Consider the following 18,084-nt stretch of genomic DNA (forward strand, 5'->3'; position numbering starts at 1 on the left):
AAGCAAAAGAAATGTGACAAACTCACGGAAGAAATCCGTTCCCTAAGTATGTGTTGAGGTCAATATTGATTTGTTCCAAGCCCTGCATGTTTTCTTGTGCGCCGACACAAGTTTATGGTTCAAGCGAGTACTCCTCAAGTGACTAATTGATAGTATCTTGTGAGAGATGCCAAGACCTTGACCATTATGGAAATATAGCTGTTCCTGTGGGTTAACTAGTAAAACTTGCACAGGAAGGGTAAGATTAGCTACTAGGTAGGGGTAGGACATAAGCAAACACCTGAAGAATTTGGAATCAGACAAATTTTCATCACAGTGACCCAGTGAAACTTCAGGAAGGCAAGACTGCATTATGATTGTAATTGATTAAGTAGATATCTCATCACAGAGACCAGTTATAGATGGTGTGGACCAGATATAGATGATGGGAATTGGAGAGGCATGGTCAGTTGGGTCCCTAGAAAAGAGAAACTCAAAAATGCAGAGGTTGGCAAATGTTGCATTTGGTACAATGAGTTGGGTCACCATGGCAGTGACCTGTCAGACCTCACCATGGCTTAGTGAAGTGGCCCTCAAGACTGACTCCATGCCTACCAAGCTATTGGCTGATGAATTATTTGTCCTCTGGCACAAGGGAGTGGCTTCCGGGATGGGAGACATTGATATTTTATAGTCTTGAAACACTATCCTGATCATAAATTAATAAATTGCTATGCACATAATTGCAGTCTTTTATGAATGCGGTTTCTTTGAGTCATGTTTTCTGGGTTCCAATGGCGGTCTGATTTATAATGAAATGCTGGACTGTGGAAGCTTTGCTTTGGGAAGGTCTCGTCTTGGCACCAACTTTTTGACCTACAAAGCCCTAAAGTGTTGGAAGATCCTCTACTATCAAGAAGCAAACCCAGAGCACCTGGATGGCTCACTCTGCTAAGCGTTCGACTTGGGCTCAGGTCATGATCTCACGGTTGGTGAGTTTGAGCCCTGCGTTGGGCTCTGTGCTGAGAGCTCAGAGCCTGGCGCCTGCTTCGGATTCTGTGTCTCCCTCCCTCTGCCCCTCCCCCACTCATGCTCTGTCTCTCTGTCTCTCTCTGCCTCGCAAAAATAAATAAATGTTAAAAAAAAAACAAAAAACAACAAACCAAAACCCAATTTATTCAATAGAATGGGCTTAGAGCAAGAGAATGGAATCAGACAATTTAGAGTGATTTGTCAATGCCAAGGTTTGAAACCGAAAGAATCTTTTAGCCAAATTAATCTTGAATTAAGAAAATTAACAGAAATCTCTATAACTGAATTGTCAAGGCTTTATCGTATATAAAATCTGGATTTCTCAGGCTGAAAATTAGGAGCCCTCACTAGACAGGAAATTATATAAGGGAAGTTACTCTTTTTTTTAATGTTTATTTTATTTTTAAGAGAGAGAAAGACAGAGCACGAGTAGGGGAGGGGCAGAGAGAGAGGGAGACATAGAATTTGAAGCAGGCTTCAGGCTCTGAGCTGTCAGCACAGAGTCTGACAAGGGAGATTGAACCCAAGAACCGCAAGATCACGACCTGAGCCGAAGTCAGATGCTGAACAGACTGAGCCACCCAGGCACCCCAGGAGAAGTTATTCTTTAAAGAGTTGCACTTACATTGAAATGTTTATTAGAATCACTAACTTAAAGTCACAGCTTCCCAAACTAAACATTTGCCGTGCCTCCACCACGTCATCAGTCACCTTTTATGCTTTATCCTATTTAACCCCACTCAACAGAGATGAATCCCATTATTTAGTTGAGAAAACAAAGGCTCAGAGAGGTTGAATACTTTGCTCAGGTTTAACTAGCTAGCTAGTGGCAGGGTCTGGACTCAAACCCATTTTTTTTTCTATGATCCCACCTGTGGTCAACATCTGCTATTTTTGCCTGCCTAGCAGTGTAGAGATTTTCCTTAGAAAACCCTCCTCTCTCACTCCCCTCTCAATGGGCATGTGACCTAAGCCTAGCCCATCAAAACACCATATCCTCTTTCCCTGAAATGAATGCTTAACACATAAGCAGAGCTTATGAGCCTCAACACCTTGACTTCTGCTCGACCTTTTAGCTACGTGCACTATGTGTGCTAACATTGCTAAGCCAGTAGGATGTGAGGGAGCATCCCTGAACATGAAGGCACCACAAAAAAGAGGGGTCAGAGATGGAGATCTCTAACATCACCTAAGTGTTGTCTAGATCAAGCTCTGCCTGAAGCCAGAACTTTTCTCCTGGACAATTCAGTTACACAAGCCAAAAAACTCCCGATTTGCTTAAGTGAGTATGAATTGAGTTTTGTTTTGTTTTTTTCACCCGTAACAGTGAGTCTTTGTTAATACATCACCTTCAAGACTATTCAGTCTTCCTATTTCAATTTGCAGGAACTTGAAACCTAGAAAAGTTAAGTGACCCATCCAAGTACACCCAGCCAGTTTGTGGCACGGCCAGACTTAGAATCCAGGTCTCTGCTTTGGTTCAGGCCTCGTTGTTACACACTATGTTGTCTTTTTCTTTATAGAAAGGCCGAGGAAGGGAGAAACATCAAGGTAAAAAGATAGGAGGCAGCTGACAACTGAAGATCTGTCAGATCAGATAAATTGCCTCTGGAGTGGCTGTTTCTAAGTCAGAATGCTTCGGTTTGAAAGCCAGACTTTTATATTCACCAGGTATTGATCCCTGTGCTTTTCAGGAATGTAGCAACTGCCTCTCAGAGGTGCATTTCAGCTTTCCCCTGCAAATAAGAACACCACTTAACTCCATGGTGTGAGCATATTCTTTCCCCACCTCTAACCGGGTGGGAAAGCGCCCTTCTTGCCACATCTTCTGCAGGAACATTCTGCAGGAATGTGTAGGTTTGACACAGGTGAAAGGTTATTAGACACGCCATTGTGCCATAAGGATTATTCTGAGCTGAAGTCAATTGAGAAACAGATACAGGAAAAGTTGTCTGTCCTCTCCATCTCTGCCTAGAGGCAGAATGTAAATTTCCCTTTGTTTTTTTTTTTTTTTTTTTTAATTTATTTATTTTTGAGACGGAGAGAGAGAGAGAGCACGAACGGGGGAGGGTCAGAGAGAGAGAGGCACAGAAACCGAAACAGGCTCCAGGCTCTGAGCTGTCAGCACAGAGCCCGATGCGGGACTCGAACTCACGGACCGCGAGATCATGACCTGAGCCGGTCAGACGCCCAACCGACTGAGCCACCCAGGCGCCCTGTAAATTTCCCTTTGTGAAGGTGTGAAGGTGTCCACCCCGCCCGGCGCCCACCCCCACATCTTTTATCAGGAAGGGGAGAATGACTCCTAATCACCAGAGACACTCTTATCACACAGGAGGTTGAATAAGATTTAATAAGGTCTGCATAGCAGACCTTATGCAAATAACCCTTATTATCGCGGAAGTGATTCTTAGACTGAGCTCAACTGAGGATGCAGGCCACGTGACCTTTGGGGGGCGGGGAAAAGAATGGGAGTTCATTTGTGCAGTGCGACGGGAGGGTCCCTGCAAAGGGCTCCCTGCCCACCACCATCCAACCCCCAACTCCCCACTCTGGGGTAGTATCTGACCTTCCAAAGGACCGCTTCTCCCCCTTGAACTTCACTGGTTGGCATTGTGCAATCCTGGGAGCTGAGAGACTGACGCGGTGTGTGTCACAGATCCCAGGTTGGGGCATGGCTGCAGGAGGACCGAGGGGCCTGAAGCGTGGGGCTGCCACAAATTCCTGCTGCTACTCTGCTGTTGTTCCCTAACCCTAACTCTTCACAAAGTCCAAAGGATTCCCGGACAGCAAGCAACGGTGAGGAGCCAGGGAGATGACAGAAACGGGGGGGGGGGGGGGGGGGGGGGGGGGGGGCGGGGCAGGGACACAGGGGGCACTTCCCAGGGAGGGCAGCTACAGCAGCACTGCCTTGACGTGTATTAAATTTTAGACATTCAGGTGAACTTTGCATCCTGCTTCAAAGTCTGTTCATATCCGTTTTAATATATAATACCATTTGAAATTACTTAGGGGTTATGGTCTGTGATTTAAAAAATTTTTACAAAATGTCAAGTGAAATTGTCAGTTTTACCATCCAGGAGGATGTGCCATCGTTTTTAAAGTTTATTTTATTTTTTTTGAGAAAGAGAGAGAGAGAGAAAAAAAATGATTGGGTGGGGGAGGGGCAGAGAGAGAGAGGAAGAGAGAGAATCCCAAGCAGGCTCCGTGCTGGTGGTGTGGGACCTGATGTGGGGCTTGAAACCATGAACCATGAGATCATGACCCTAAACCAAGAGTCAGGTGCCTAACCGACTGAGCCACCCAGGTGCCCTGGAGATGTGCCATTTTATTCTGTGGCTCCAAGGATCAATGGCATGCTACACTGTTTCTTTATTTCTCCTTTCAACAAGAACTTATAAAGTATAACATTGAGTAAACAAGCCATATCTCTCGCAGGCTAGGGGAAGCCTGCAACCGGGATTTTGTTAAAGTGGGAAATTGGGAAAGAAAGAATCATCCGGTGGAGGGAGACCAGGGGTAAGAAATGTAGAAACAGATCACCGTGAGACTGCGAACAGACAAACGACGTACAGGGAGGTTAGGATTGTTGCATTCTGACATCCGAGGGGCTGTCCAGAACCTAACTTGGGATCTTTCTTCCCAGACCTGCATCCTTCCCAGTGTTCTCCCAGTCTCCCAGTCTCCCGGTGCATGGCACCGCCATCAACTCACTGTAGAAGTCAGGAATTTAACATCGTCCTCAAGCATGCCACCCCATGTCCACCCCATACATACGTATCTGATTATCACTCAGTTGGGCATGGATCCCACATCCATTCATTCCTTTTTATTTCCTGCTTTCCCACCCTGGTCAAAGTCACCACCATCTCTAGCCTGGGTGACATGACGATGACTTCATAACTATCCTCCACGTAGCAGCCAGCCTGGGATTGTTAAAATGCAGATCTGATCCTGTCATTCCCCTGCTTCATACCATCCGGGTGCTCCTCCTTCTTTTTAAGATAAAGGCATGACTCCGGGCACCTGGGTGGCTCAGTCAGTCAAGTGTCCGACTTTGTGAGCTCAGGTCATGATCTCATGATTTGTGAGTGCAAGCCCATGGTCAGGCTCTGTGCTGACAGCTTGGAGCCTGGAGCCTGCTTCGGATACTGTGTCTCCTTCTCTTTCTGCCCCTCCCCCCCCCCCTCAAAAAAGAAATAAACATACATACATACATACATAAAGATAAAGGCATGACTCAGGGTCTGTCCTATCGTGTTCTGCATAATCTCCCCTTGTCTACTCTCTGGACTCTTGGGACTTTCTGTTTGACTCTTTGTCTCATGCTTCTTTCTCAGGACCTTGCACAATGGCCAATGCCTGGTAGGCTTCCCATTATCCCCTGCTCCTGTCTTTCTGGCTGCCCTCCTCCTACTGCACCTCCTGTATCTTATGCACTCTCTTTTCTTTCTTTCTCTCTCTCTCTCTCTCCCTCTCTCTCTCTCTCTCTTTTTTTTTTACATTCTTACTTTTCAGTGCCTATTTCCAACATGTCTTTTTCTGAGGAAAGTTCCATGACCCTTCCCCTATAATTAGGTCAAATCTCTCTGTACTTTTCACTGGAAGCACTTATTACAAGTTTAATTGAAGAACCGATCGTGCTCATTTGAGGAAAGCCTCTAACATGATACATATAGAAAAAGGAAAGGGAAAACACACAAAAAGCAAAGACTGCATGGAGAATAAAACTTCAGAAAAGCTCTTAATTGTTTTCCTGAGATAGACAAGAGAATATATTGCAACCAAGACGTAAGAACATACTAGCAAAAAAGAAAGGAAAGCATTCAGAGAAAACCAAAAAGAATATTTTGAAATTAAAAATGTGACACTGGAGGGGCTCTTGGATGGCACAGTCGGTTGGGCTTCTAACTCTTGATCTCGGCTCAGGTCACGATCTCATGGTTCAGGAGTCTGAGCCCCGCATCAGGCTCTCTGTTTTGGATTCCGTGTCTCCCTCTATCTTCCTCTCCCCATTTGTGCTCTCTCTCTCTCTCTCTCTCTCTCTCTCTTAAAATAAATAAATAAACTTAAAAAAATGTGATACTGGAAATGAAAAATTTATGGAGGAGTTGGAAGATAAAGTTGAGTGAATCTCCCAGAATTAGGACAGAAAAGATGAGACAATCATGGGACCAGTCCAGGAGATTCAACATCAAAATAATGGAAAGGGGCGCCTGGCTGGCTCAGTCAGTAGAGCCTGTGACTCTTGATCTCAGGGTCATGAGTTCAAATCCCATGTTGGGCATCGAGTTTACTTAAAAAAATAATAGGGGCGCCTGAGTGGCTCCGTCAGTTGAGCATCTGACACTTGATTTTGGTTCAGGTCATGATCCCAGGGTTATGGGATTAAACCCCACGCTGGGTTCCATGCTGAGTGTAGAGCCTGCTTAAGATTCTCTCTCTCTTAGGGTGCCTGGGTAGCGCAGTCAGTTAAGCATCTGACTTCGGCTCAGGTCATGATCTCATGGTTTGTGAGTTTGAGCCCCACTTTGAGCCCTGCGCTGGGAGTGTGGAGCTTGCATGGAACTCTCTCTCTCTCCCTCTCTCTCTCTGCCCCTCACTTACTCTTGCTGTCTCTCAAAAGTAAACTTAAAAAAGATTCTCTCTCTCTCCCTCCCTCTGCTCCTCTCCCCCACTCATGCTCTCTCGCTCTCTAATTCTATAATTAAAAGAGAAATAGTAATAATAATGGGAATCGCAGAAAGAGAGGACTGAGGAAAGAAAGACAATCATCAATGAAGTAATAAAAGAAAATTCCTCAAAACCAAAGAACACGAGTTGCAGGTACTACATACTGATGGGTCCGTGGACCAGTGAAAGAAAATAGACTCACATCAAGCAACCTTATAGGTAAATTTCAGGACATTGAGATTAATGGTCCAGGGGGGAGGAAAAAGTTATATACAAACACCAGGCTGGGTGGCTCAGTCTGTTGAATGTCCGACTCTTGATTTCAGCTCAGATCATTTCACTGTTCATGAGACCAAACCCTGTGTTGGGCTCCATGCTCAGCATGGATTCTTTTTTCCCTCTCCCTCTGCCCCTCCCTGTCTCATGCATCTGCATACTCTCTCCCTCAAAATAAATAAGTAAACATTTTATTTTATTTTTTTAATTTTTTTAATGTTTTATTTATTCTTGACAGAGAGACAGACAGCATGAACGGGGGAAGAGCAGAGCAAGAGAGGGAGACACAGAAGCTGAAGCAGGCTCCAGGCTCTGAGCTGTCAGCACAGAGCCCGATACGGGGCTCGAACTCACAAACCGTGAGATCATGACCTGAGCCGAAGTCGGATGCCCAACTGACTGAGCCACCCAGGCGCCCCGTAAACATTTTATTTTAATTTTTTAATATTTATTTATTTTTGAGACAGAGAGAGTGTGAGCAGGGGAGGGACAGAGAGAGAGAGAGAGGGACAGAGGTTATGAAGTGGGCTGTGAGCTGACAGCAACGAGCCCAATGTGGGGATCAAACTCATGAACTGCTAGATCCTGACCTGAGCTGAAGTCAGACGCTCAACCAACGGAGCCACCCAGGCTTCCCAAAAAATAAACATTAAAAAAAAAAAAGACTTTGGACATCTAAACAGCACATGGGAACTAAACAGTAATGGAGTGATGTCACCAAAAATCTGAAGGAAAATTATTTCAAACTAGGATTTGATACCGAGCCAAACTACCAATCGCGTGCGAGGGTTGTCCTCCAAAATTTATTTTCCATGCACCATTCAGAGAAAGCTACTGGAAGATACACTCCACCAAAAAGAGGGAGTTAAACAAGAAAGAAGAATACACGGATAATGAAAACAGGAGATTCAACATAAAAGAGAAGAACGGACTTCGCAGGATAATGTTGAATGGGGATCCTAGAAAGAGAGCTGTATGGTAAGCAAGTAGAGAGGGAAACAGGTGCATTCTACAGCGGGTCATAAATCTCCAGAAGAGACTTTTTTGGGAGACTATCTTAAATGTCTGAATATTTGGGAAGAGATTTAAAAACTAATGAGGAGCCAGGGGAAACATTGCGAGAATCTATAGACAATTGAGCAAATGCATCTGTCAATTATAGACAAAATGAACAGTTGCTTAGGAAAGGAAATGCAATCACAGTTTATTACAGGAATGAGCCGCAGATCCATGGGTACCATTTGCATAGGCAGGCACAATAAAGTTTTCTTGTTTGGTGGGTTTTATTTTTATTTTGTTTTGTTTTGTTTTATGTTAAAACCTTGTGTAAATTACCGATGATAGGCACACAAATGGCAGCTGGAGGTGAGTGCACTAAACGGGGGGATAGGAGAGGTAATAACTTACAGGGAAGGTTCAGGGGAGGTATAGATTCCCCCCTATTTTTCTGAGTCCCAGTATCTTCATCTGTGCAATGGAATGACAGTAATAGGATTATCATGAGAATTAAATGAATTGACATGTGCAGTGTGCTTAGACAAGGGTCTAACACAGACTACATGCTATGTAGTGCTATTGATATTGCATGCACAATTACATAAGCTTGCTTGTTAATGTTGCCAAAATTATAATATAAGCAGGTGGGGAGAATGAGGTAGTGGGAAGGGCATACATATGTATGGGAGGCTAGGGGGAGTTGGATCTCCATTTTCTACAGTGGGAAGTGAGTGGATAATCTCTAAAAGCAAAAAGTGGCTCAGTTGGTTGAGCAACCGATTCTTGGTTTTGGCTCAAGTCATGATCTCAGGGTTGTGGAATCAAGCCCTGCTTTGGGATCTTCGTTGGGTGTTAAGATTCTCTTAAGATTCTCTCTCCCTTTCCCTCTGCCCCTCCCCCTACTGGTGCATGCACGTGCTCTCTCTCTCTCTCTAAAAAAATAAAATAAAATTGGGGCACCTGGGTGGCTCAGTTGGTTAAGTGTGTGACTTTGGCTCAGGTCATGATCTCACGGTGCATGAGTTTCAGCCCCACATCAGACTCTCTGCTGTCAGTGCAGAGCCTGCTTTGGATCCTCTGTTCCCCTGTCTCTGCTGCTTCCCCACTGGTTCTCTCTATGTCAAAATAAATTTAAAAACTTAAAAAAAAATTTTTTTAAATGTTTATTTATTTTTGAGACAGAGAGAGACAGAGCATGAATGGGGGAGGGTCAGAGAGAGGGAGACACAGAATCTGAAACAGGCTCCAGGCTCTGAGCTGTCAGCACAGAGCCCGACGCGGGGCTTGAACTCATGGACCGAGAGATCATGACCTGAGCCGAAGTCGGACACTCAACGGACTGAACCACCCAGGCGCCCCCTCCAAAAAAATTTTTTTTTGAGAGAGAGATAGAGAGTGAGCTGAAGAGGAGCAGAGAGAGAGGGAGACACAGAATCCGAAGCAGGCTCCAGGCTCTGAGCTGTCAGCACAGAGCCTGACGCAAGGCTTGAACCCATGAGTCATGAGATCATGACCTGAGTCGAAGTCAGATGCTTAACCGACTGAGCCACCCAGGCGCCCCTCAAAATGATTAAATAGACTTAAAAAAAATAAAAGCAAAAAGTAGCAATACACACTTGTTTGGAGATATGAGAATAAATGCCAAATTAATCAGCTAAAATCGAGAAAAGTGGTTTTCTTTGGGAAAGGAGAAATGGGAAGGGGAAGCATAGGCAGCTGCTCTTTGTCACAGATTCTATGAGACTATATAACTTTGTAAAAACTGAAACTACAAACATTCATCGTGTAACTCTAGCTGTTTAATATCCGCAGGCAAGCTCTGAGCAGGCACGGCCTGGGTCTGGTTGGCTGTCTTCTGTACCCTGGCACCCTGGCAAGGCCAGCACCTGGAGGTGTGTATTCAACTTTTGTAGAAATAAATCTTTAAGGGCAGGTATGCTTTGGAAAGACTTACTGGATTGAATAGGAGTTTGGACAAGATGATCTCTGATGTCTCTGCCCGTTCTATGATTTTAATCTACCTTGCCTCTTATCTCAGTTTCTCTCTCTCTCTCTTTTTTAAACGCTTATTTATTTTTGAGACAAAGAGAGACAGAGCATGAACAGGGAAGGGTCAGGGAGAGAGGGAAACACAGAATCCGAAGCAGGCTCCAGGCTCTGAGCTGTCAGCACAGAGCCCGACGCGGGAATTGAACTCACAGACCTCGAGATCATGACCTGAGCCAAAGTCAGACGCTTAACCAACTGAGCCACCCAGGAGCCCTTTATCTCGGTTTTTTTTAACCCTCTTGCTACAGTCCAAATTCTTGTCTTTCTTTTATGCCCAAATTTTCAAATGAATGGTTGATACCCATTGTCTCCATAGGAACCTCCTTGGCAACCAGCAACCTTATTGTCCCATAATTCTTCTGAAACTGCTCTCCGAGGTCAGAGAATTCTTTCTTGACAAGAACGTGACTTTTCTTAGTCTTCCTCTATGTGCATCATCTAACATGGTAGAGGGCTTCCTTTTCTTGAAGCTCTTCCTTCCTGTGGGCCTCTCCCAAATTTTCCAGCTATTACTTCCCCAGCTTTTTCTGGCATCCTCCTGTTCCAGACTGTGTGTCCAGGCTTTCTCATCTGCTTTTCTGTTATTCTTTTCATGGCTTTACTATCTATCAGCTTTGGTCTGTCGATTGAACCTCTGGTCTGAGCTCCTAGACTTCACACTTGTGTATTTCTAGCCAGAGGACTCCTTCATTTATATGACCCACAGTCACCTTCAAGTCCAGTTTTAAACTCCTTAAACAATGAGGAGATTGGTTTGGCTGCAATGAATGGGTCCATAATAATGGCAGCCAATATTGTCCCTTCAGATCTGTTCCCGGCTTTGTCACTTTGCTACTCAACTGAGTTCCATCAGACTAACTCAAGCTGTTTGACCGGTGAAGAGAACTTAAGAGAAGTTCTTAATTCTTTAAGTCTTAAAGTTTCTTCATTTGTAAATTATTTCTTTTTTTATATATTTTATTTTTATTTTTTAATGTTTTTAGAAATAGAATTTCGTGATTCATCAGTTACATGTAAGGATGTACCCTGTGTTCATCCCAACAAGCATCCTCCTAGTGCCTCTTGCCCACTTAATGTAAATTACTTAATTTGCACAAATGTTTTCCAGCTTTAAAAGAAAAAGCTTGGAAAACATTGGCAAATAGATCGAATCATTAGTAAAAAGTCAAAGTGCTGCCTGAGCTCTGGAATTCAAGACCAGCTACAACTTAGCCCAAAATTTCCCATCCAACAGTATGCTTCTTGGCATGACCATAGAAGTTGATGTAGCAGTATGGTCAAGAACATAAGCCCCTTGGGCACCTGGCTGGTTCAGTCGGTAGAGCGTGCAACTCTTAATCTCAGGGTCGTGAGTTTGAGCCCCATGTTGGGAGTAGCGTTTACTTAAAAAACAAACAAACAAAAAGCCTATAAGCTCTGGATCCAGTCGCTTAGGGTGAGACGGAGGCTTCATTATTTACTCTCTGTGGGGACATTATTTACTGTCTGTGAGCAAGTTGTCAGTTTCTTTATCTAGAAATGAGGCTAATAAGAGTAACTACCCTGTTGGATTGTTGTGACAATCAGGTGAACTAATGCATATAAAGTTGTTAGAACCTACACATACTTCATGTAATTAGCCATGTAACCCAAGACAGATTACTCGACCATTCTGAGCTTGGGTTTCTCATCATTAAAATAGGGATAATAATAACATCTATCTTGTAAGGTTGTTTTGAGGATTAAAGTCGCTTATTTATTTATTAACTTAAAAAATAATGTTAGGCTCACATGAAATTTGCAAAAATAGCACAGAGAGCGCATAAAGAGAAACGTATAGATCAATGGAATAAAACTGAGAGTCAAGGAACGAACAAATGGTCAACCGATTTTTGTCAAGGGAGCCAAGACAATTCAAAGGGGAAAGAATAGTCTTTTTAACAAATGGTCCTGGGACAACTGGATATCCACATGCAAAAGAATGCATTTGGACTCCTATCTCTCACCACACGTAAAAATTAACTCAGTGACTCAGTGTGAATCGTAGACCTACATGTAAGAGCTAAAACTATACAACTCTTAGGAAAAAACATAGGAGTTCATGTTTGTGAGTTGGATTAGGCAATACTTTCTTTCATTTTTTTTTCAGTATTATTCAGGTTTTTTTAGGTTTATTTAGAGAGCGAGAGAGCACGCACGTGAGCTCACATATACCTGTGTGAGAGCATGTACTGGAGGGGGGAGGGGCAGAGAGAGAGGGACAGAGAGAATCCTAAGCAGGCTCTGTGGAGTGAGACAATGTGCTGTCAGTGAGGAGCCCAACTCAGAGCTTGAACTCATGAATCGTGAGATCATGACATGAACCAAAATCAAGAGTCTGATGTTTAACTGACTGGGCCACACATGTGCCCCTAATTAGGCAATAATTTCTCCAAGATTTGATGCCAAAATCATAAGCAATAGAAGATTTGATAAGTTGAACTTTATCCAAATTAAAAACCTTTGTTCTTCAAAGAACACCATGAAGAAAATGAAAAGATAACCCTAAGAATGAAAGAAAATTTTTGCAAATCATGTAAAGGTCTTATATCTAGGATAAAGAACTTCCAGGACACAATAATAAAAAGACAATGCAATTTCAATATGGGCAAAGGATCTGAATAGACATTTCTCCAAAGAAGATTTTGTATATATGTATATGTACGTACAGGTATACATATGTGTGTGTGTATGTATGTATGTGTATATTTTGAGGACGAACCTCAAAAACATGCTAAGTAAAAGAAGCCAGTCACAAAGGATCACTATTCTATGATACTAATGATGAGAAATGTCTAGATCAGGCAAAAAACTATAGACACAGAAAATAAATTAGTGGTTGCCTAGGGCTGAGGGGTAGGAGGTAGGAGGAAATGGGCAGTGAGTGCTAATGGCTATGAGGTTTGTTTTGGGGATGATGAAAATGTTCTGGAACTAGATAGTAATGATAATTTCATGACTCTATAAATATGCCCGAAGTCACTGGATTGTACACTTTAAAAGAGGTGAACTTTATGGAATGCAAATTATATCTTAATAATGCTGTTTAGAAATAGTACAGGGGCTCCTGGCTTGGTCAGTTGATGGAGAACATGACTCTTGATCTTGAGGTTATTAGTTTAAGCCCCAGTTGGATGTAGATTACGTAAAAGTAAAATCTTTTTTTTTTTTTAAATAAAGAAATAGTACTGGGAATTCCCAGTAGCTTGCTACCTTTCACCCAGTAGCAAACTTCTTACATGACAATAGCAGAACAACTGAAACCAGAAGTTGACATTGGTACTATTGACAAAACTATAGACAATACTAGTGATAGGAAAAAATCTGTTACATGATGGCCGACAGTACTGATAAGGGAATTTCAGTCCCTGCCTGAAGACTTCCCTTCTGGGTTCTTCTTCCACCCTGCTTGCCTCAGGCTCCAAATTACTACTAATGAGGAATGCAGAAGTAACAGACTATAACTTGTCCCCTCTATTGATGTTCTGGGTTCAGACCTCTGGAGAATGATCTCCTCTGAACCCACCGGTGTAAAATAAACCTCCTGCCTTCTAAGCTCTCCAAGTGCTACTTGGTTCTTCTGTCAGGTGATCCAGACCAGTTTCCATAACACTTGGATATTACCAGGGTTTAGAACAATACCTCCCACCCAACCTTATGCAGGTGGAAGGACTCCACAACAATGACAATGATGAACATAATAATGACAAGAGTGGAATTTCTACTTCTGCCAGATTGATTGGCTATTTTCAGAGCACGCCATATTGGTTCCTCTTTTTTTTTTTTTTTTTTATAAGTTTATTTATTTATTTTGAGAGAGAGAGAGAGCGAGTGCACATTAGCTGGGGAGAGGCAGAGAGAATCGCAAGCAGGCAGAGCCTGATGTGGGTCTCAAACCCACAAACTGTGAGATCATGACCTGAGCCAAAGCCAAGAGCCAGATGCTTAACCGACTGAGCCACCAGGCACCCCTATTGATTCCCCTTTCTAAACTTCAACTCTAGCAGTTTCCACCACTGGGATTTCTTTCTCCTTCCTCTTTCTTTACCCCCATCAAATCCCTCACATCTACCCATTTCCATCAAATCTTTACTAATCTTTACTTGTCTGGACTCTCCTTTGCATTTTTCTCTCATCATTTCACCTTTGAGTCCTACATTTTCAACCAGTTTGAGAGGTTGTATGGGTTACAATTCCTCTGCATACTCCACAGTAAACTGTGTGAGTTCAAACAAACTTACCTGTTGACTAAGTCAGATTTAAGGTTGTTAGGATGCAATAAGAGAGATAGAAAGTGAAACCAGGATGGCAGGAGATGGAAAGCAATCCAAGTAGCAAGACACAGGCAGAGCCTGAGGGAATCAAGAAGCATTTATGTCCAGTATATACTCCATGGTGTGATCATTGCCAGCGAGAGAGAAAGAGAGAGAGAGAGAGAGAGAGAGAGAAAGAAAGAAAGAATGGAGAAGGAGGGGAAAGGTCACCCAGCAATGTTGACCTCCATGGCCTCTTTATTGTTCTAAGTGCATTGACTAACTCCTTGACTTCACTGGCAGGGTTAAAATGTCCTGCCCCTGAACTCCCATCACATTGCATTGCAAGATCCTGGGTCCTTTGGCCGCTACCCTGTGAGTTCCATGAGGTTGGCTTCCCCTCCCCCCTGCTGTTTCCAACCCCTGATACATATTGAGCACTCAATAGATGGCTTAGTGAACGAATGCAGGATGGACTCCGAGCTAGCGGACCTCAAACCTACATTTATGAAATTAGACACAGTATAACGTGCAGATTGTTACAAATTTATTTTTCAAAACTAAGGTCTGTCGTAGTCTGATGGACCCCAATCGCAGATTAAAGTCTAGATCCATCTACCCCAGGTCCCAAAAGCAGCCCGAAAAAGGAGGGAGGCGGGGCTTGCGCCTACCCGACCCCACCCTCTTGCGTTTTAATATTTCCGCCTATGGACCGCCCCCTCTGGTCCTATGTGCAACTCTAATTGGTGAGCTCTCTAATCCGTCTGGGCACTTGGGCGCCTATTGGATCGACTGCTGAACGAGAGTTGCGTACTTCCCGGCGTTGGGAACGCACAGCGGACGTAGGCTTGCCGCCATTGTGCTGCGAAGAAAGCGGCTACCTGTGTGGGGGCCTTTGGGGGTTCGTGGCGGGCTTTAAGGGCTGTGTTGCGGGAGGTGTGAGGGGGTCGGGCTGAAAGGCTTGAGGGTTGGGCTGGGTCGGGCTGGGCATACTCTGAGCAAGGAGGAACTGCAGGTCGGGGGTGTTGACGCGTTCCTGCTGGGCCCGGGCCCTATTGCTCGATACAGTTTTAATTTCTCTGCCCCCCCCCCCCCCCAGATCCTCCGGGAATGGCCGGAGTATTTCCTTACCGAGGGCCGGGTAACCCGGTGCCCGGCCCTCTAGCCCCGTTGCCAGACTACATGTCGGAGGAGAAGCTGCAGGAGAAAGGTGAATGAAGAACGCGTGCGGGAGCGGCGCTTGCGGGCCGGGAGGCTTAGGGCGGGTGTGCGCGTGCGCGCAGCGGGTTTGCTTCTTTTCCCCGTTTTGTTAAGTCGGCATGAGGTGTCAGCTCACTTATAACCCCATTTATTTTTTAATCTAATAGCGTAGTTAAAGGTATCTGTTACTTGCAGGCACTGATCCAATGGGGAAACAATTGCAATGGAAAAAAAAGCCCTACTCTGATAAGGGTTAAGTTGCAATGAGTGAGGTAGACAATAAAAAACTTAAACATGTGTAACAAGAATGTCAGACAGTCATAAATGTGATGAAGGAGATAAAGGAAAAAATAAAGCAGAGGGAGGTAAGAGAATTGGCAAGGAGTGCATCTACTGTATGCCCACCCCTTTCTCATACATCCAGACAGGAGCTTACCCTGGGGCAAGAGGTGGGGATGATTAGGCTGAGGGTGTGTAGATCTTTAAACTGAGTTGTCTTTGTAGCCCGAAAATGGCAGCAATTACAGGCCAAGCGCTATGCAGAAAAGCGGAAGTTTGGATTTGTGGATGCTCAGAAGGAAGACATGCCCCCAGAACACGTTAGGAAGATCATTCGAGACCATGGAGACATGACCAACAGGAAGTTCCGCCATGACAAAAGGGTCTACTTGGGGTAAGGAACCTCTTGGAATTATTTCATTTACAGTTTGGCCCCTCTCCTTTGTTCCTGCCCCATAGGTTGTAGTCCTGGATAGCAGCTCTCATTTGGGGACAGGAATCCTCAATGACAGTCCATCTTGGTGGTTATAAGCAAAGGGAGAAAACTAGGATTCTGTGATAATTTTCAGATCTTGCAGTTATTCTCTTAAAAAAAATTTTTTTTTTTAACATTTATTTATTTTTGAGACAGAGAGAGAGCATGAACAGGGGAGGGTCAGAGAAAGAGGGAGACACAGAATCTGAAACAGGCTCCAGGCTCTGAGACGCGGGGCTTGAACCCACAGACCGCGAGATCATGACCTGAGCCGAAGTCGGACGCTTAACCAACTGAGCCACCCAGGCGCCCCTTGCAGTTATTCCCTTGATTGCCCTGATTTCTTTTCTTGATCTGCCTCTAATTCGTCTTGTTGAAGCTATGTTAAGATGTCCCTATCTTTGAAGGGGTTGAAACCCAGAACAGGACACTTCATTCTTATTGTTAGTAACTCCTCAGTGACCAGAATCCTGAAGTTCAGGATATTTAACTCCTGAAGCCTCTATACTCTTGTTTTTCTCTGCTCCCAAGCTGAGTAAATACAGGTATAAGTGCCTTAGCAAATCTCCTTTCTATTTGGACACAAAAATATTAGCCACTTAATGATCTAAGGTGGCCATCTAAAAAAAAGAGGGCCATATGTTTTGGTTATAAAAAGTATTTTTTGAGAACTGTGCTAGGGATAGAGCAGTGAATAGGACGTAATGGCCTTTCTGGATCTTATAGTCTAGTGGCATGGCCGATATGAGACAGATGGTTACAATAAAGTATGACAAATATTTTATTATTTTTTTAAGATGAATAATTTTACTTAATATTGGTTTCTTTTATTTATGTTTTTAATTTGGGAGCAATAGACTGCAAGTGGAGGAAAGGGGTAGAGAGAGAGAGAATCTTAGCACAGAGCCTGACATGGGGCTCAATCCAATGACCCTAGGATCATGATCTGAGCTGAAATCAAGAGTTGGATGCTCAACTGAGACACTCAGGCGCCTCTTATTGTTATTATTTATGGGAAGGTACAGAGAACGTAGAATGTGTGACAGCCCGAAAACTATCTCTAGAGGAAAAGAAACCCAATACTGTAGGACTGTGAAGTTGAAGAGGAAGAGTGGCACAATTGGAGAGGAGGAGGCAGGGCTCCTGGTCAAGGAAGGCCTGTGTGCTAAGTTTGGGAGTTTGGACTGTAAGGCAGGCTTTTCTGTGGAATGCTGTACTCTGATAGCATGTGGCTTCTCTGCATGGCACAGGTAGCAGAATACCTTGTCACTTACAATCGTCTTTCTCCCTAATGTTGCAGTGCCCTAAAGTATATGCCCCATGCAGTACTGAAACTCCTGGAGAACATGCCTATGCCTTGGGAGCAGATTCGAGATGTGCCTGTGCTGTACCACATCACTGGAGCCATTTCTTTTGTCAATGAGATTCCCTGGGTCATTGAGCCTGTCTACATCTCCCAGTGGGGGTAAGAAGGGCTGGAATGGGGGGAGGGTGGTTTGGGGACAGTGAACAGAAACCATAGTATGACATTTTTGGCTTCTAGGTCAATGTGGATTATGATGCGCCGTGAAAAAAGAGACAGGAGGCATTTCAAGAGGATGCGTTTCCCCCCTTTTGATGATGAAGAGCCACCTTTGGATTATGCTGACAACATCCTAGATGTTGAGCCACTGGAGGCCATTCAGCTAGAGCTGGACCCTGAAGAGGATGCCCCTGTATTGGATTGGTTCTATGACCACCAGCCACTGAGGGACAGCCGGAAGTGAGTGATGGTTAAGTTACTGCTCCTGTGAGAGTTTTGGAATTCCAGGAGTCCTGGGAGAGCAATAGGTAGAATGGCTTGGCTAGCTGGTA

The 18,084-nt window shown here is 44.1% G+C and overlaps 1 protein-coding gene across 2 annotated transcripts in view; it reads left to right on the forward strand.

Moving 5' to 3' along the window:
• Nucleotides 1-3,489: 3,489 nt before the first annotated feature.
• Nucleotides 3,490-18,084, forward strand: part of PRPF8 (pre-mRNA processing factor 8) — a 43,788-nt gene continuing 29,193 nt past the window's right edge. Inside the window, exons 1-6 of one of the 2 annotated variants that reach the window (XM_047832182.1) lie at nucleotides 3,490-3,810; nucleotides 9,769-9,848; nucleotides 15,376-15,486; nucleotides 15,981-16,149; nucleotides 17,531-17,695; nucleotides 17,774-17,992. In XM_047832182.1, coding sequence (XP_047688138.1) covers nucleotides 15,387-15,486; nucleotides 15,981-16,149; nucleotides 17,531-17,695; nucleotides 17,774-17,992 — 653 coding nt within the window. In that variant the 5' untranslated portion in view covers nucleotides 3,490-3,810; nucleotides 9,769-9,848; nucleotides 15,376-15,386. Of the gene's footprint in view, nucleotides 3,811-9,768; nucleotides 9,849-15,069; nucleotides 15,178-15,375; nucleotides 15,487-15,980; nucleotides 16,150-17,530; nucleotides 17,696-17,773; nucleotides 17,993-18,084 lie in introns of those variants that run through there. The other variant, XM_047832181.1, reaches the window with a different exon arrangement.

This window comes from Prionailurus viverrinus, chromosome E1, assembly GCF_022837055.1.
Source record: "Prionailurus viverrinus isolate Anna chromosome E1, UM_Priviv_1.0, whole genome shotgun sequence".
Taxonomy (NCBI): Eukaryota; Metazoa; Chordata; class Mammalia; order Carnivora; family Felidae; genus Prionailurus; species Prionailurus viverrinus.